Source organism: Colletotrichum navitas (genome assembly GCF_030913465.1).
Source record: "Colletotrichum navitas strain CBS 125086 chromosome Unknown LY79scaffold_27, whole genome shotgun sequence".
Classification (NCBI taxonomy): domain Eukaryota; kingdom Fungi; phylum Ascomycota; class Sordariomycetes; order Glomerellales; family Glomerellaceae; genus Colletotrichum; species Colletotrichum navitas.
In genome coordinates this window covers 158,600-176,632 of record NW_026850573.1, presented here as the reverse complement: position 1 = coordinate 176,632, position 18,033 = coordinate 158,600, and the positions used below count along the sequence as shown (strand labels likewise).

The 18,033-nt window shown below is 55.7% G+C and overlaps 8 protein-coding genes across 8 annotated transcripts; 5 read left to right on the top strand and 3 right to left on the bottom strand.

The window, feature by feature from the left end:
• Positions 1-1,519: 1,519 nt before the first annotated feature.
• Positions 1,520-3,104, bottom strand: LY79DRAFT_552916 (uncharacterized protein). Its single transcript, XM_060557742.1, has one exon. The coding sequence runs from the start codon at positions 2,798-2,800 to the stop codon at positions 1,532-1,534; it is 1,269 nt and encodes a 422-aa protein (XP_060414469.1). The 5' UTR covers positions 2,801-3,104; the 3' UTR covers positions 1,520-1,531.
• Positions 3,105-3,980: 876 nt separating this feature from the next.
• LY79DRAFT_669481 (major facilitator superfamily domain-containing protein) lies at positions 3,981-4,896 on the top strand (the record flags this gene model as incomplete). The annotated part of the gene is made up of 2 exons (XM_060563648.1): positions 3,981-4,309; positions 4,404-4,896. The coding sequence occupies 2 exons, from the start codon at positions 3,981-3,983 to the stop codon at positions 4,894-4,896; spliced, it is 822 nt and encodes a 273-aa protein (XP_060414468.1).
• Positions 4,897-6,076: 1,180 nt separating this feature from the next.
• LY79DRAFT_590004 (uncharacterized protein) lies at positions 6,077-7,479 on the top strand (the record flags this gene model as incomplete). Its single annotated transcript, XM_060561089.1, is given in 4 exon segments — positions 6,077-6,137; positions 6,165-6,627; positions 6,656-6,838; positions 6,855-7,479. 4 exon segments carry the CDS (start codon positions 6,077-6,079, stop codon positions 7,477-7,479), a joined length of 1,332 nt encoding a protein of 443 aa, XP_060414467.1.
• Positions 7,480-7,795: 316 nt separating this feature from the next.
• LY79DRAFT_552912 (dihydroorotate dehydrogenase) lies at positions 7,796-9,030 on the top strand. The gene has a single exon (XM_060557741.1). It carries the CDS (start codon positions 7,931-7,933, stop codon positions 8,963-8,965), a length of 1,035 nt encoding a protein of 344 aa, XP_060414466.1. The 5' UTR covers positions 7,796-7,930; the 3' UTR covers positions 8,966-9,030.
• On the bottom strand, positions 9,031-12,611 carry LY79DRAFT_552910 (fucose permease). The gene is made up of 2 exons (XM_060557740.1): positions 11,886-12,611; positions 9,031-11,792 (listed from the first exon to the last, which is right to left on the bottom strand). The coding sequence occupies exons 1-2, from the start codon at positions 12,189-12,191 to the stop codon at positions 9,159-9,161; spliced, it is 2,940 nt and encodes a 979-aa protein (XP_060414465.1). The 5' UTR covers positions 12,192-12,611; the 3' UTR covers positions 9,031-9,158.
• LY79DRAFT_188781 (uncharacterized protein) lies at positions 12,453-13,349 on the bottom strand. The gene has a single exon (XM_060551372.1). The coding sequence runs from the start codon at positions 13,225-13,227 to the stop codon at positions 12,715-12,717; it is 513 nt and encodes a 170-aa protein (XP_060414464.1). The 5' UTR covers positions 13,228-13,349; the 3' UTR covers positions 12,453-12,714.
• A 2,542-nt stretch (positions 13,350-15,891) lies between these two features.
• LY79DRAFT_188707 (uncharacterized protein) lies at positions 15,892-16,571 on the top strand. Its single transcript, XM_060551370.1, has one exon. The coding sequence runs from the start codon at positions 16,064-16,066 to the stop codon at positions 16,415-16,417; it is 354 nt and encodes a 117-aa protein (XP_060414463.1). The 5' UTR covers positions 15,892-16,063; the 3' UTR covers positions 16,418-16,571.
• A 549-nt stretch (positions 16,572-17,120) lies between these two features.
• Positions 17,121-18,033, top strand: LY79DRAFT_188728 (uncharacterized protein). The gene is made up of 2 exons (XM_060551371.1): positions 17,121-17,445; positions 17,552-18,033. The coding sequence occupies exons 1-2, from the start codon at positions 17,220-17,222 to the stop codon at positions 17,848-17,850; spliced, it is 525 nt and encodes a 174-aa protein (XP_060414462.1). The 5' UTR covers positions 17,121-17,219; the 3' UTR covers positions 17,851-18,033.

Below are 18,033 nucleotides of genomic sequence, written 5' to 3'. Positions count from 1 at the left end.
GTGTTGCTGCTCATCTTGTCCGAGCGCGTAACCACGTCCCCCACTCGACGGGACCGAGTAGGCACAGACCAAAGCGGATCTATGCATCATCATCTCAGTCTTCAAATGACGCTAAGGATTACTTCTCTGTTAGCAACTCTTTCATCGATACTCTGACCAATTTGCAACATGATGCCATGGCCCTTGCATCACAACTGCCTTGACGCCTATTGTAGGAGGGCGGCCAATGGCGCTTGACTATCCCGAGTAAGGCTCCATCAAGTCGCGTGTAAGTTCATTATCACACACATGCGCAGCGCCAACATCCCGAGATAACGCCTAACGGAAGCCAGAGGTCATCAGCCAGTTTTGACTTCAAGCCAGAAGGGACTATTTTTAGGTTACCAAAGGTCAGGCCCGTCCAGAGTTTGAAATCCCCTCATAGGCCTTTCGGCCGAGAGTTGAGTTGAAGCTAGTTCTGCGAACTACCCGATCGGATTGGGTATTCTATAACGTATTAAGATATTGAGACGTGGCACAGGGTGAGACCCCCCCCCCCCCCCCCCCACCTTTGCAATAGACAGCCGGATGTGCCGACGTCACCTTGCTCTCGCACGTAACCCAAGCCCCGATGGGTTGACACATCACCTCGCGACAGCCTTCCAACAGCGGCTAAGCTTAACCTAGACACTTTCCGAGACAGGATCAGCGACTGGTTGGGAAAGCTCCGAAGCATACGATCCGTTTGGTCAGCTGTCGGGTAAGGCTGAGTTTCCGGATTACTAAGACGGAGAAAGTTTACCTCCTCCACCATGGGCCATGTTTCTTTGCTGGGAAACATCGTCGATCTCATTCATACTCTCACGTGTTTAGTGTATGTGCGAGTTCCGCCTCGGCCGAGCTGCAAGAACAAAGCTTTTGTCTGTTTTTAAACGGGCGTAGGTTTAGCGGGCGATCGACGGGCTCGAGGTGCACTCGACGTATGGTTGCAGAAGTCGCCGTGCTGGTCATCTCTATCCGAAGCCAGAATTGAGGCAAGCGGCGTTCCTTTGCCACGGTTTGAGACATTACGTGCGTGGTGCTTAGTACGGTTGGCGGGTCACCCCTCGTAGGCCACCGGGTGTCAAGGACTCGACCATGTGCATAGCAGTGCCTAAACTCCGAGACTCGTGTTATTCAGTGAAACCGGCCACCTAGTCGAGTGCCGCACATGCCGACAGACGCGCTATCCCGGGATATAGTGATTACATTACGTCTGAGAAGATAAAAAACCAGACGGCGTTTCCCTTACACCATGCACATGTGTTCAAGGTGACCGAGGCCCAAGCAAGTGACCAGTGTCTCTGAAGCAGTCTCGCACCCGGAAGCACCCGGCCGGTCTTGGCGGTCCGTAGTCGGGCGCCGGTCACTTTCGATCGGCCCGACTTGTGGTGAAGTCCAATTCCGAGGTCAAAGCTCACTGCGTGGCGGCCGCGAAACGGGAACCATTCAACATCCATAAATTATGTACGTGAATTGAGAGCATGTATGGATCCGGTTTCGTGCTTTCTAGTTACCTGAATTCGCAAGAAACACCAGTCAGAAGAAAAAGCTCATGAAGATCACGTCTCCCTCGTCCGCCATCACATGGTGACTGTCTACCGCACGACCCCCGGCGATCGCAATCGCAGTACCAGGCAGATAGCCATACCTTTACGAGATTGGGATACCCTCTACCCGCAATCTTGAGGAGCAGAGACTCCATCTCTTTGGGGTAATTCTCGGGATTGCCGTGAATTTCTAGGAGTTTCAGGCTTTGAGGTAACTCCTGGAGGATACAGTCTTCCCCTCTCCCCATGTAACTCGCGGAAACCGAAAGCTCCTCGAGACTGGTGAACGTGGCCACTGAGTTAACCTGCAAAGCCATGTTCAGCTTTCTGAGGGTGCTCGCATGCATCGAGAGAGCTGATAGGATTTCGTCCGGAGGGGCGAAGACCTCGTATGGTGAGAAGATGAACCCCTTCAGCCCGCGGCAAGACCTGATGATCTTGACCGCATCGTCAATACTGGCGCCCCTGAGATGCAACGAGGTGATCCCGTCCCAGTCGACATCGCCGTGACCGAGGTGAACAGACGAAACCTCGAGCGCCTCGAGATTCGGGGCGAGTCGCAACAGGGGTTTCATCTCGGATATGGTGTGGTTGGTTCGTCCCTCAACGAATGGGCCAGACTGAAATTGAAAACGGGTTAGGTGCTCGAGGCGAACGGATGTTTCCCCCGGGTCGGGCATGTATCTGAACAGGCCGTTATCAAAGGTGCACATGCTCAGAACCCTCACATTCCGCGCCATCAGGACCAAAAGAGCTGCGATGAAGTGGAAGCCGTTGACGGCTTCGTGCAACTGGGGGGCAGGAAGGCCGAGTTCCTGCACAACGCTTGCTATAAATGCGATGTCGTCTTCTTTGGTGATTGGGGCGCTGTGACATATCGGGGACAGGTGGAAGGTGTGGACGTGTGCTGCGATCTCGGGCCGCTCGTGCCAGAGCCTGACGAGAGCAACGAGCTGCGGGATAGTCGGGTAGGGTTTGCGCCTGTGGCGGTCCAGGCAGAAATGTTTCCACACAAGGGGCGAGGCAACGTCGTGAAATGGCCGGCAAGTCTGCGAGGCCGCCGCCAGAGTCGCCAGGTCGTCGTCGTCCACCTTGAACAGGGGCTCGTTCAGGTCAAAGGTATAACGTCTGACGTTGAAGAACTCGGCAAAGACCTTGTGCAGAAGCTCTGCGGGAAGCTGAGTTATTGTTGCCATGTCCTGCAGAGGCGTTGAATGTGGCACATTGGGCATTAGAACTGAAATACACTAGGAGTGAGGTTGAAGTAAAAGGTTTTGAAGAGTGGAATAAAGTAGGACTATAGGTTTACATGTTATACTTGGCCTTTCACGATTACTACATTGTTACATACATATATATAGGCTACTGCCCTGGACTCTGAGAAGTTCCCTAGCAACACCCGGGAGATGACAGACCGCAATATGAGCCAGCCGCGTTTCTTGGGATGCCTCCATACAGGGGAAAGCCTACGGGGACAGCGCTCATGAGACACCGACGCGAATGTCGGTTTCAGGTCCGAGGAGACAAATCCACGACACAGTGAGCCTGCCTACAAAACTCAGTATACCTCAGTTCCGCTATTCGCCCTATCAGCCAAAATTGCTTTTGCTAGGCTGCCAGCACAAAAGATGATACTTCCAAGGGCCGATACTTCAGTAGGTGCAGCCTGTTTTGGTACTCAAATGCACGGACCACCGGGATGCCGTCTTCCACGTCCAGGATGCCGACGTTGATCAAACCGTCCTCCAGATTGAGATGTCTTGGTGAGTTTTCGTAGAGGGCTTGCGGTCCAACGTTGTCTATCACAGTGTCTAAAGGCTGGGATCCAAAGGCCGAGGCGAGATAGTCTGGCAACGATGCTGGCGGACCTAGCTCCGCCTCGTTGGCGGCATCGATGCGGGCCCGGGGGAGGGGCGCCATATCCTTGGGGTTTCCAAGCATTTCAGGCACAGATATTAGAGAAATTGAACCTCTCGTAAGAACAGAAGGACGCGAGCGATATATACGAGATGCTGGAGACACAAGAAACGCCGTCGAGGGGACGGAGGCTGCGTACCGGGTCGCGACGCCGTATCGGACCCTCCGAATTTCCTAATCAGGCAATTTCTAGCCTCCGAATAGCTTGGTCGGAGACTCCACGACGTGAATACACCGAACGCACAGATGGACCCCGACCAGGCATATTATCTCTGTGTGTTTTTTTTTTTTTTGTGCAACAAGAAACCTACATTGTGGTTTCTATGCTATCTTCCACCCCAAGTGATTGTTCCAAGCCAAACCCGAAATGAAGGGAGTGCAGCAGCAAGCACGTGAATATCCCCGGAACCAGCCGGCTATGTATACGGCATGTCGCCCACCGAACGCAAACCCGACGAGAAGAAAGCAACGTCCAATTCGAGTCTGTCGCGAAAAATGCCTGAAGCCATGCACGAGTCCTTGACCGGCGGTGCGAGAGACTACGACGCTCCCGGCGGCGGCAACACTGTGAATTCTTCTTCTTTGGGGGAAGCAAGTACAGAACCTTCAGAAACTTCAAATGCAAGCGATGACACTACCACCACACGCGCGAGCCAGGCCAAGCGGGACTGGAGGTCTTGGGCTCCCCTGGTCTCCATCAACCTCGCTGAGTCGCTCACGGCTCTGGAAGGAACCATGACGTCGACGGCGCTTCCCTCAATCGTCGACGAGCTTGGCGGCGGCCGCCTCTGCATCTGGATCGTGAACGGGTATTTGTTCGCCATGTGAGTAGCGCACGCCCCCGGCCTGGTTGGTATCTGGGCGTCTCTCGAGTTAACTGACACAAGGCCCCATCCTCTGTCTAGGACGGCGATGCAGCCCTTGTTCGGACAGCTGGCCAACGTCTTCGGCCGCCCATTTCGTGCTCGGAAGCGGCGTCTGCGCCGGCGCAAACAACGTGGGGACCCTCATCGCCGGGCGGGTCATCCAGGGCATCGGGGCCAGCGGCACCACCGTGCTCACCGAGACCATCAACTGCGGCGTGGTGCCGCTGAGGGAGCGCGGCAAGTTCCTGGCCATCGTCATGGGCATGATCTTCCAGGGCGCCGCGCTCGGCTCACTCTTCGCCGGCCTCACCGTGCAGTACTCGAGCTGGCGCTGGACCCTTTACCTGGTGCTGCCCGTGGGCGGCGCCGCCCTCTCAGCCCTCTTCTTCTTCCTCAACGTTGGGTACCAGAAGGAGACGAACCTGGCCACCAGGATTTCGACAATTGACTGGACGGGCAACGTCATCTTCATCGCCTCCATCACATCGGTCCTGATCGGGTTGTCGTGGGCCGGAGTGCTGCACCCGTGGGAGCTGGCATGCTGATCCCCACGCTTCTCCCAGCATTCCTGGCCCCGCTGAGCGAGTCTGATGCTGCGCTAGCGACAGCAACGTGGTCTTTTGTCCGCAGCTTCAGTATGGTGTGGGGGATGGCCATACCCGCTACCATCTTCAACATCCGCTCCGACGAACTCGCAGCCAAGCTCGTCCAGGATGTTACGACCCGAGCAGCCATGTCCAAGGGCCAAGCGTGTGACCACGCCACTTCTGCGTTTCTCGAGACGCTATCTCCCGCTGTACGTGATACAATCATCCTTGCCCTGAGCCTGCGTTGAACCTGGCTGGTGTCGCTTGCATTCGCCGGTGTCGGATTATTTTTGTGAACCTCAAAAAGGAGACGCCGATACGGACCGAGCTAGAGACCAGCTACGGGATGGAAGAGAAGCAGAAACCAATACTATCCAAAGTCTAAGATAAGACAACCTACATGATAAGAGAAGTAGCCGCAGCTATTCTCAACCACAGGCACTATGATTAACAGCCAGGTTCGGTCCGCGAGGGAGAAGCATTGCGCAGCACCACAATCTAGATAAACGGCCCGAGGCCGAACAGTCGGGTGTGGTCATATCACGTAGTGGAGTAAAAGACATGTGGCGTAGTTTTATTTCATTCAGCACACAGGAACAAGGAGGTTGTATACCGTTGGTCTGGATAAATCTCAAAAGATTTGGAGGTATGTACTATCTAGACTATAGCTTCAACTCTCAGCGCTCTTTGGACTTCTCACTTATTGCACTTTCTGGCTCCCCCGGAATCTGATGAAAGTCTTCTGCTCTTGTAAAGTCCTCAGACTGGGTGTTCTAAGAGATCGCTGGGTCGTATAGGGGACACATGGACTTTTCGCAAGAAATGCCCCTTTGCCGCATACTCTCAACGCTATCAGTGTCCTTGTCCAGTCCATCTTGCTTTGAGGTAATTGCATGGGGCATCATTATACCCGATTTACACAAGGCAGCATGCTTAGTAAAATATAATGGAATTTAGTGTTGAACTTGCAGCGGACGTACTATAATTGTATAAGTTCAATTGACTACCCCGTCCTCTGAGACTTCCTCTCGGCTGCTGACACGAAAGCGGCTGAAAGCCACCGTCGACCTGTCCACTAACAAACGACGGCGCATCGCTGAACCAACCGATCCCTTCCCGACAGACCACCATCATAGCCATGCCGCAAAACCAGCAGCGGGCGCTTGCTACGCGGACGGCATGCGACCGATGCCGAGATCGTAAGCTGCGGTGACTGCGCTTGCAAGGTCAGGACGGCGGAGCCTGCGTCCGCTGCGCCCGAGCCGGCGCGTCCTGCGTGACGGGAGCCCCGAGGCCGCTGGGCCGTTGTCGCGCCGGCCCAAGCGAGGCTCGCAGGAGGCCGCGCCATTCGGTGTTCATCTCTGCCGCGCCGCCCAGATCTGCGGCTCGGGCGTCTCTTCCCGCAGCGTCTATGCCGAGAGGACCGGAGAAGCCCGGGACAACTGCTCTCACTGGACCCTCGCACGAAGGACCTGTCGCACCATCGCCGACTCGCGACAGCGAGGGCAGCTTCGAGTGCTTCCACGGTCCCGTCGTCACGGAGATTCCGGACGATGCCGTCGTCGATGCCCTGGATCTCGGGTTCCCCGACGATAACGACGACGACGACGCAACCGCACTCTCAGCCCTTTTTGGCGTTTCCGACACGGGGGCTTTCCCCATGGAACTTGAAGCAGATCTCCTTGAGTTGTATGGCGGCGGCAATGGCGGAGACCAGCCAGCCTCATCCAAAGTCGCTTTCCGCTCTGCCTGGCACGCACAACCCGAGTCCCTGCGTGGACCCTGCTTTTCTGCTTCGCTCTCCACCCGCAGGCGGCGCCGCCCTCGACACCGCGAACAGACTGCTGCCGGAGCAGCCGTCTCCCGGGCCCGGCAGCAACGCCCTCGTCCGCCTCAACCAGTGCATCGCCCATCAGCTCTCGCACATGGGGCGCTTTGGTTATAGGCATCCCCTCACTGACCCTCCCGGATTCGTGCGTCGCCAGTGTCGCAGACTTTCAGGACAACCCCATCCTCCAGGCGCCGGAGAGCACCGCGGAACTGGCCGCCGTAATCAGGCAAGTCATCTCGCCGGTACAGGACCACGGCTCGTCGTTGTCGCCCCCGAGCATGCCGGTAGTGCTCATGTGCCTGTCCGGCCACATACAGCTGCTGCAGATATACGACGCCATCTTTCTCCACGTCCACCGGTTCCTGGGCGGCCTGCACGACATCCTCGGCTTCTTCGAGGACCTGCCGGGGCTCACTCACGTCAGCGGCCTGCCGACCATCAAGGGCGACCTGTACATCAAAATGATGATACAAGTGGCCCAGCACAATCTCAGCAGCGTCGAAAGGGCCGTGGCCCTCCCGCCAGGCCTGTGCCTCTCGGCGCAGCGGGCGTCTTCGAGGGGCTTGCTGAGCTACGTGGATTCGCTCGAGCCCTCCCAGAGCATCATGGGCCAGGCCTACAGCCCTTCCGAGAAGTCGGGACGGGCCCGTTTCGCATCCATGCGGATAAGGATAGGAAGTATACTGGGCCTTCTGAGAGACGATTGCTAGTTTATACCATATTGGTCCAGAAACACGAGAACACATTACTGTAGTCGAATAGTAGTCTTCAAGTTTTAGTCTGGAACATGCCGCCCGACCAAAGCGGTATGTATGCATCCAAATAACAAAAAACTATGACAATAAGAATGATCGTAGTCATGCATGATAGAAGGAAACGCTGGTTCCCGCGCGCCGAAGGTCGGACGAAGCGGCCCCCGCCCCGCCGCCCCGCCCCCCACCGTCCTCGGACCTCGTCCGGCATCTTATCTTATCAAAGCCGCCGCCCCCGCCTCTACCTCCGCCGCCCCGAGTCCCTCGCGACGACATCCCATTCACTCCCCGTCCACCTCTCTCACGATCCCCTCATTCCCCCCACTCAACCCGCCCTCCGTCACACTCCCGAATTCACTCAGGAACAAACAAATCATCAGCCTGGGCTGGGCCCCAGTATACCAAGATCATGGACACCCCTCCGCCTCCGGCGCTCGAAATCTCCCCGCCCCTCCTCAACTCCGCCAACCCCTGGTGCACCACCTTTGAGGACCTCGACCGCCTGCACGCCTCCCCCCACACCGGCGCCATCACGACCCGCACCTCCATGCTCGGCGGCTTCGCGCACGACGACGCCTCCAACCAGTACGCCTTCTTCAACCCCTCCACCGCCGAGCCCTCCCGGGCGCCCAACGCCTCGACGCAGCGGTCCCCGCCGGGCATCGGCGCGGGCGACGTCGCCTCCCTCAACAACCTGGGCTACTCCCCGCACCCGCTCGGGACCTACCTCGACTTCGTCGGCCGGCTGCCGGACCGCGAGGTCGAGGGCCACCGCAAGCTCGTCATCGTCTCCGTCACCGGCTCCCCGGCCGAGGTCGCCGAGTGCTACCGCCTCATCGCCAGCTTCTCCCGCACCACGCCTCACCCACTCGCCATGGAAGTGAACCTCTCGTGCCCCAACATCGCCGCCGCCTCGCCGCCGGCCTCGGACCGCGCTCAGCTGCTGGCCTACCTCGCCGCCCTGCCACGAAACCCGGAGATCCCCGTCGGCCTGAAGACGCCGCCGTACACCCACATCGCCCACTTCGCGGAGCTCATCGGCGCGCTCCGCCAGGACGCCACTGTCGTTTCGCCCACGTCGATGCTCGAGGTGCCGAGCAGGATCAGCTTCATCACCGCCGTGAACACGCTCGGCTCGTGCCTGCTGCTCGAGGGCGCCAGGGACGGGGAGTGGAGCCCGCGGCTGCCCGGGTCGGGCCTGGGCGGGATGGCCGGGGCGCCGCTGCACCCGCTGGCGCTGGGGAACGTCAAGACCATCACGGATCTATTGTCGCGGGAGCCTGAGCTGTTGCACATCAAGGTCATCGGCGTCGGCGGCGTATCGGACGCGGACGGGTTCAGGCGGATGAAGAGCGTCGGCGCGTACGCCGTAGGGGTTGGCACGGCTTTGGGAAGGGAGGGGGTCGAGGTGTTTGAGAAGATTGCGTCTCAGTTACACAAGTAAGGACGGCAGGCCTGGCTTGTCAACACAAATTCAGCTTGAGATATCACAGGCCGATGTAATGGATACTTGGTGTGAATATTATAATTTCTTATTTATCTATTCATTGAACGTCGTTATCATTGGGTATATAGCTATTAAGGATAAAAGATTCACCAGGCCTCGTGTCACGTCTTTTCTCGAACGGTTAGCCCGCTCATAGTGTCTGCGTCCGATGGGTGTCGTTGCTCCCCTCGGACGCCTTACTGGAGGCATTTCTCTCTTCTGAATGCTCGACCGTCGGCGGCGTGACGCTTTCGCCTTTGGCCTTGCCTATGTTGGATATCTTGCTGAAGATGCTGCCTCGCTTGCCCTTGGCTCCGATCGCGAAAAGTGATCTCCGCCGTCGCCTTACTTGCCGAGCCATGTCAATCTCGTCCTGGCCCGTGACACGCTCTTCGGGAGAGATGTACGAGTTCGCAGGGTCCGTCATCGTCTTTGCGTCGCGCACGAACATCAGCCAGATGGGATAGAAGGCTGTGAGAACGGAAAGTGCGACGATGACGACGAACGAGAGCTGCACCGTGGCGCCCCCGTTGATGATCGCATATATAACGTAAGGGAAGAAGGCCGCTCCGGAGCCACCCATGGTGATGAAGGCTGCCGCACGCTTGGTACGCCGGCCTTGGCCGCGGAGGCCGATTGCAAAGATGAGAGGCCAGACAGGGCCCTCGGCAAAGTAGAAGAGTATCACAGGGATCATCAGCATGTTGGGATCTTTAGGCCGCCAGACAACGGTAAGGAGACCGAACAGAATACACAGGCCAACGCTGATACCCAGCCAGGTCCTCGGTTTCGGCATGCGCGGCTTGCCAACCGACATATACGTCAGATAGGCAACCATGAATCGTGAAACGGTGAAGACGCTTTGGGCAACCAGGTGAAAGTCTGTGACCCCTATCGCGAGGCCAGGCGGCTTGTCGCTGTTTTCCCCTGGGTTCGTGTCGGCATTCGTTGCACCCGAGCCCGAGTCTTCCTGGTTGGGAAGGGCGGCGATGAGCAGTGATCGGAAGAAGATGTTGTTGCTTTCCTGGCAAGCAACGTATGTCCATTGCGCAAGGACTGCCAGTATCAAACTCCATGTGCGGAGTTGCAGCCCACCAATGCTGCGCTTCTGGGGGTTGACGGGAAGTCGATCCGCCGACTCCTGTAGCTCGTTGTCGTTCAGCTCCGGGAGGGGCATGTAGTAGAAAAACAGGCCGAGGGCCACACAAAGCAATGTTATGGCCAGATACGTCCACTGAACATTGAGGAGCGTCGTTGAGTCGGACCCGCCCTTGTTTGTGATTCTTGTGAAGAAAACCCTTTGGGCCATCAGGCCGCTCAAAACTGCGCCGATGCCCTGGACGCCCTGAGCGAGGAGTAATCGCGTCTCGCCATATTCTGGCGGACCGCACAGGATGAGGAACGCATTGGCTCCCGTCTCGAGCACGGAAAGGCCGAAGCCGACGACAAAGTTGCTGAGCAGGAAGCCACCCCACGACTTGGTGACGGCAGACGGCCAGAAGATGATGGTCCCGATACCGTAGAAGCAAAGGCCGACGATGAAGGTGACCTTGAAGCCTCCTACGCTCTCCGCATCTCGCTTGTTGTTCTTTCGGTGTCTTCGACGATGTTCGTCTCGCCTCAGGATCCACTCACCAACCAACAGGGGACCGAAGAAGTAGCCACCTCCAAAGTAGGCGGTCGTGAGACCCAGGGTCTGCGCAACAGTCATATCTGACACGCTGGAGATGACGTTGTTAAGGGTATTGAGAAGGCCGTAAGAGATGCCCCACATGACGAAGAGGATAGTGACGACAAGACCATATCGGAACGACTCTTGAGCATCACACTTGACCATGCTTTTCGGCCGCCTCATATTGACGAAGCCGAAATAGATGGTGTTCTCCCTGCTCGTCGCCATCGACGTTCTTGCCGGATCGCCTCCGAGTCTGCTCGCCCCGGATGCCTCGAATTCGGCCAAGGTCATGTCTGGTGTCGTGAGGAACTCCAGCGCCGTCATGCTGTTCTCATGCACATTTGAAACCCCGCTCAGGTCGCGACTGGCACGGAACGTCGCCGGGGCGGGTTCCTGGAGATTGACCGAAGCGCGGTGATTTGGGTAGGTGGGTGAAACGAGGCCGTCGCTGCCGTTGCGATTTCTGGGGCTCTCTGGCGCATCCTTTTCGGTGTTGGTGCTAGAGCGCGTTCCATCTGGATCGATAATCATGGCGGGGAGGATCTTGATGATGAGTGGTTTGAGTGTCGGAATACAAGCGCAAGCCATTCCTACGTTGACCTCGACAGCCGACCACATGAAGGACAATGATGAGTTCCAGGCGAAGTCGGGCGTTCCACCAAAGTGCGAGTTCGGATCTGTAGAGACGCCGGTAGGCACGGATGTCACGGCCTGCTGAAGGTAGTAGATTCGGACGACATCGACGATGGTGACGAAGATACCAAGAGTGAAGGTGAGTACGAGAATGATCTTTTGCCTCGGCGGCAATCTCATGCCCGTGAGAACGGGGATCGGTAGGGCCAGGATGGCCAGGTCGGTAACAATGTTGATGGGGGCGGAGCAGATGAATTCGGTGAGAAGTGGGATACATCTCGAAGTGTCCCGCCAGACTTCCCAAGCCGCCTGAACGGGTTGACACTGAAAGATGTTGATGAGTGTGAGGACAGCACCGGCAACGTTGACAATACCGAGGGTGACCCATGAGGCAAACCTGAGCACTTTTTTCGTGTTCTTGGAAAGGCGCAGGTAGAAGATCAAGATGCTGGTTTTGGTCGCCATGAGGGCGGGATTCTGCGACAATGTGAGCAGGGCGGCGGCAGCGGCGGCGGCGGCGGGCGAGGTAGGCGAGGCCAGGAGCTCGACATGGGGCAGATAGACACTCACATATAGTATGGAAAAGACATATTCGCACGCTCGTAATGAATCCCAATGCCCCTGGGGTATATCCTCATCGTGGCGACCCAGACCCTTGCGGGTGCCGAAACAAATGGTGAATGACAAGCCAAAAGCAATCAGCCATGCAAAAAACATGGTCTTGTCGTCCCAACTGACATTTCTGACAATGAAGCGCCTGCAAAACAAACGGGCGGCGACCATGACACTCGCTAGGACGAATGTTGCGGTGGTCACGGCAAAGACTGCCGGGCCGCGATCCGGGACACTATCATCTGTCGCATTGACAGATAACATGCTCGGCGAGAGGGCGACGACCGAAGGTGTAAATTGGGGGGCGTTCACCGCCACGGGGGTTTGGCGAGAGGTGCAAGGTGGTTAACTGAAGACTGACGACAAGCATGCCATGACTCGAAGCTCTGACACATGGACGCAGTCGGGGTGTTGGTCTTGGGCGCGCAATTTCGCTCGATCTCGAAATCTCCGGGTACGGGTTCGTTCACGTCAGACAGCAGTGAAGGTCGGGGGCGCTCGCTCGGGGAGGAAGTGGCGAAAGGTTCAGTCTGGCGGGAATCGGGACGTTGTATACTTCGTAGGCCTCGGTGGTGGTGGGTGCAGGCAGGTCAACCTAACTCACGGGGAGGAATGCCAGAATCCGGGGTAGGAGGAAGGTTGGAAGCTTGAGCGTGTTCGTCGTTGTCTTTGTCGTCGGTGTCTTGGTCGTCGTCGTCGTCGCCGCCGCAGTCATCCAATGTTGGTGGCTGCAAGCTTGCGCGAATATCCTCGTCCTCGTGACCGGCAATTCGAGCAGCGTCGGTGTCTAACCAAGACTCGGAACCCAATTGGTAGAGGATGGATGATGCAGCGTCATACAAGCGAGTTGAGCGGCCGGGTGCGGTGTTGATTGCCCAGCAAACTTGGAGATTGGCGGCGGCAAGCGACCCAGGGCGAGAATGAGCGAGAGAGTGCGAGAGATGGAACAAGAATAGAAATGTTGAAAATATGAGAAGGATAGTTTGAACCGGAGACAAACAGCTCGGTAAGCCAACAGGCAATAATGCTGGATGGATGGACGGACCTTGGGGTGTGGATGCTTGTCTTTGGGCTTGGCAGAAGGGTTGGTGGGCTGGTTGTGTTGGCGGAGTCGTACTGAACGGAGTACATAGCCAGGTATTTCGTGTGAGGAGGTACCTTGGCCAGCCAAGATACTCATCCAGGTAAGATGGTGAGGCGTTGGTGTGTGGGTTCCATGGATCAGGGCCGTAAGTACTCCGTACACCACATACCTACCTAATAGGTAAAGTACACTACAAAGTAGGTACGTACGGGCCATGATTGAACAGAGTGTGATGTTTGCCTTTCTTTCGCTTTTGGTATCGTGTCTGTCCCACAGCCGTTGCAGAGTTTTCCGATCCAGGTCGCAGACTAAGGTACGGAGTACCTAGTGTAGGTATGGGGATTCGATGCCTGCGCGGGTACGTACTGTAGAAGTGGTTTGAATGAACGGAGAGAGAGCACAAATATGAGTGGGCCATGATGCAAATCGATGAGGATTTTTGATGCCCCACCCTTAGCTCAGCGCGTGGGAGTGGCAGAGAGAGATTAGCCGTGGGCCCTCCGTTCCCCAGCGTCAAAGTACATGTCTGTATTCGTACAAGCCACATACCAAACCTACCCAATTACCTACCTAGATAGTGATAGGTACTGCGGAAATCCACCGCGCGGCGGAGACTACTGGATGACTGAGAGAGACGGAGGTATGGGATGGCTGACAGACAGGACGAACGAACGTGACAACGACCGTGCAAACTATGTCGTCTGTGTGGGTGGTATGTACGCGCGTGTCAGTAGGTGTGTGTGTGTGTGTGTGTGTGTGTATGCACTGGCAAGCAGAAGGTAGTAGGGACGGCAGGTCATGACAGAAGAACGCCGCAACGAGTGTAGCAGAGCGTGGATCCAGTAGGTATTGCCTGCCAGCCACCCGACTTGCTTTCTTCCATCAGTGCGAAGACTGGAAAGTGACGATACGTTGGAGCACAGCAAAATGGCGCAAAGCATCCCCCCGTTCCTCTTGCACAAGTACTGGTGTTTGTATTCGGGTCTCTTCCGGCGGCATCGCATCGCAGGAGCGGATTTTTGGCATTTTTACCGCTGGCGTAGCAATGGACGGTAGGCGGTGGGCGATGACATAGGGAAATGCCGATCCTCGGCGCTGTGTAAACCAATCAAAAGTTTGTTTGAGACGGGACTACCCCGGATTCTGGTCCATTTCCGGCCAGGCTCGACAATACGCCTGCTACACAGCAGAGGGGGGAGGGGCGACGTTTGTGACCCAGACGCACGACGCTGGGTCAGACCGCGAGACCAGCAAAAGTACTTCTCCATCTTCCATGGGCGTCCACGAATCCAGGGTACAGGTAGAATGCCAGAGCAATTTGGTCGGCGGCCAGAGACTAACCCTATTTAGAAGGCACTGCCACCACTGCCACTTCCACTGCCACTACAACCACCGCCCTTTTTGCTGTAAATCCACTATCGCTTAACGCTAACATACGTCTACGTTACCTAAGATTAAGCCCTTATATCTAACCTTTAAAGAGTACTAGCAACATATATAAACTTACTATTATAATAAAGGTATTACTCTTTTATTAAATAGGTTATATAATATAGTAGATTTTTAAATTAATTATAGCTGTTGCCTCTTTTTTGCCTTGACTTTAAATCGCTTAAATCTGAGGAGTTTTTAACTTTATGTAACTTTCTAAATCCTGGCCTTGTCATTGGTTAGTTAAGTCGGAATATTGTTTTTGCTGGCGCTGACATAATATATTCCGAAATAGGCTTAACCCACTGGCCGCCGACCAAATTGCTCTGGCATTCTACCTGTACCCCGAATCCAAGGGAAAGCCGGAGAGGAGCACTGGGCAGCATGTGGTTCGGCACAGGACGAGAGGAGGGGTCGTCGTTAAAAGAACCCGCATTTCGTGTGGATAGCTTTGTCTCTCTACGGATACTGGTGTATCCGTACATCGTACATACATGATACAGTACTCCGTACATCAAGAAAAAAAGAAAAACCCTGCTCGCTTGTGCCCTTTTAAGGGAGCGAACCCAAAGTGTCGTCTTTTTGAGTACCCGAATGCAAGATCCGGATCACTGGGAACACCAACCCTAAAACTTAGTGTAGTTGACGCCTTTGCCACGAGTGCCACCCGACGCCTGCCTCAATCCAGGTCTCCCCCCTCCCCGCTTTTCTCCGGCTGATATTTCGCGCCTTCTTCGATGATGCGGTGACGAAATGTGTGCGATACGATAAATATAGATAAGCGCGCTCCCACCGCCCGACGAGGACGACGATAAAGTGGAGAGACGTCACTTCGCTGCAATTTGGAGAGCAGAAAACTTCTTGGCCGAGCCCCGGTGCCAAGAAGCCAGCTAGCTGATCAATGCATGCACCTACGGTGTATCCGTATTTGCAGAATGCTTGGCTGGTACTCGAAGGCGGTGGATGGATTCGAAGGCGGTGGGAGGGATTCGAATGGGGACCCCCTCACCATGACGCGACAAATAGGACCGAGGTTTGTGCGGCGGGCCTCGACGCGGTGTTTATCTTCGCACTTACTGCCAGCCACTGCACTTGTGTCATCTGCCATTGCCTGGTTAACCCCATGAATACGGACGGACGGAGGGCAGAGTAGCGTACGGGGACGGAGTGGTGGTGTACCGGTAGTGCACCCGCAGGCGAAAAAGGAACCAGCTTGCCAGCCGGAAAGGCGAACAGCCGCTGACAATGCCGCTGCTTGGTGTGTCACATCGGCGATTCTCGTGGCATCGACGGTGAGATCAATGTCAATGCCAATGCCAGTCAATAGGTAAGCAGATTGGGGATAGTCTTCCTATCTTGTCCGCAGGCAGACGGACCAATTGCATCTCAATTGCAGTGCAACTGGCTGGTTGGGCATGGAAGGAAGGAACCGACACTCTAGCCAGCCAGGCAGGAAAGACCCACCCCCCTCATTGTACGTGAACGTACCCACCCCTCCCTGAACTTACCGACCGTACCTACCTTAGGTGCCTTTACTGTGTATTTCGCTTGCCTACCTACCATCGTCATACCCCTCCATCGCCCCCGACACCCTTCTCTCTCTAGCCCGAACGATCCGTCCATGTATCGAGGCACCGGATACCCATTATTTTACACGTCGCCAAGGCAATCGGCTGCAACGCCAGCGCTCGTCAATCAATCACACACACATCACTTGGGATGCCAGCACTTGACTGCTGTCATCCTTCTTGTACCCTTGTCTGGCTGGCTCTCTCTCTGCTTTCTGCTCGGCGGGACGGCGCTGCATCTATGGGAATCGTACGCCACAACGGCCTTCACCCATTTCCAACTTCTCCACAGCCACGTTCTACTGTTCGTTCCCGGCTCGCCGATGCATTCCTTGGGCAGGCTTGGCTTTGCGATAAGCTTCTCGTGGCACTCCAAATCCAGCAGATGCCAGAAAGACACCAGATAGGTAGGTATAGGTGGTCGGAATCATTGCGAACAAATCATAAATGGCCCCACCTGGACGGCGAATGTATCATACATACTCCATAGTAACTCGAACCGAACCTCATACCAGCTAGACGCCACGCTGGCTCAGCCGTCATAGACGAAGGTACGACCTGGAGCTGTGAACAACCTCAACGACTAGTCTCCTGCTAGAGTCAGGAAATTGCATTCTTCCGAAACCAACCTTCGTCGGAATCATATCTGTACCGTGGAGAAGCGACGTCGTCCGAACCGTCACAAGAGAACCTTCTTTCTTACGAACCATATCAATGCCACCGCGCCGAGGCCAATCTATCGATCAGAGGATGCCGTTGGCAACCTCTGGTGTTTATATTCGGTATGAAGACTATCGGCGACCTTGGGGAACAGCTGCGCCACCGCAGAGTACCTTTGGGTCGACATAGATCCAATCCACTGACCCGTTTCCACCAACTGTATACAGCCTTAGGGATTTCAAGACGATGAGGCTGAAAATCTTGACGTGCGAGTTGCAGAGTTTACTCGATCTTCTGATTCTTGCGAACCCTTCCGACCGTTTGGACGCCTGCTGGTTACCGACACTTTAGCCCTGCGATCAACCTACTTATCAGGTTGACGTCCTGAGCCAAGCATTTTCGGCAGCCACGATTCGGTCGTCACGGAAGCCAGCCTCGTACGACTTTCCTCCACTTCCAAGTACTTCCAATGCTAAGAAATTGGCGTCGTTGCTGGATAAAGTAAGACCTCATGGTCAATGTCCGCTCCGCTGCCGCTGGTCAGGTCAGATGACTGCGAGCAAAATTTCTCAACATGGCCAGAAAACTGTAGCTGGGCACTTGGGAGAGTTATTCCATCTCGCAGTTGTTGCGCTGCGCGACCTCGGAGCCTTTTCGAAACTTGCAAGTCGCCCAATCCTACTTGGGCAGTCCTTGCATCAGATATTACAGCTTGTGATCCAGACTCTTCCCAGAACGGCCTCAAGTACTCTTGCTCTTTATGTTTTCTTCAAATGTCGGTCTTCCTTTGTTCGTATAAATCCCCAAGTACAACGAACGAAACGTCGTTTCCAGTCGTCATAACCTGCTCTCGTCTAATCAGAGCAAGTTTCTTGCAATAGACACTGCCCGTCTCTACGACATCGAGTCATGCCAGGGGAATCTGGTGATTCGAGCTCACAGCTACGTTTATGACTACCCCGCTTCCAAGGTAAGCTTCTGCAAGGCAATTGACTCGTTGCCAGATATATTTTGCGTCTTTTATAGCCTTTCCACCGCATGCTACCTTATTTCAAACCCACTTATGAGTTGCCAGGGTAGTCCACGCAAGGAAACTGATTTGCATGTCAAACGAAACAGCCGCGAGTCATTGCGTACGGCTCGAGACCTAAGCTTAATTCATCGACAGTGGGCCCCATGAATGGCTGTTGTGCTCGAGCACCCGTGTGACCACGTGATGACGGATGTCTGCAACCTGAAAAGCCGCAGCCGCCTCATCTGGTCTGCCCAGTCGGGCGTCGCAGACCTTCCGTTTCAAGATCCAGCTTCGCCGCACGCGGCTCCGATCATGTCTCAAGGGCCGGACCAATCCTGACCGAATGGC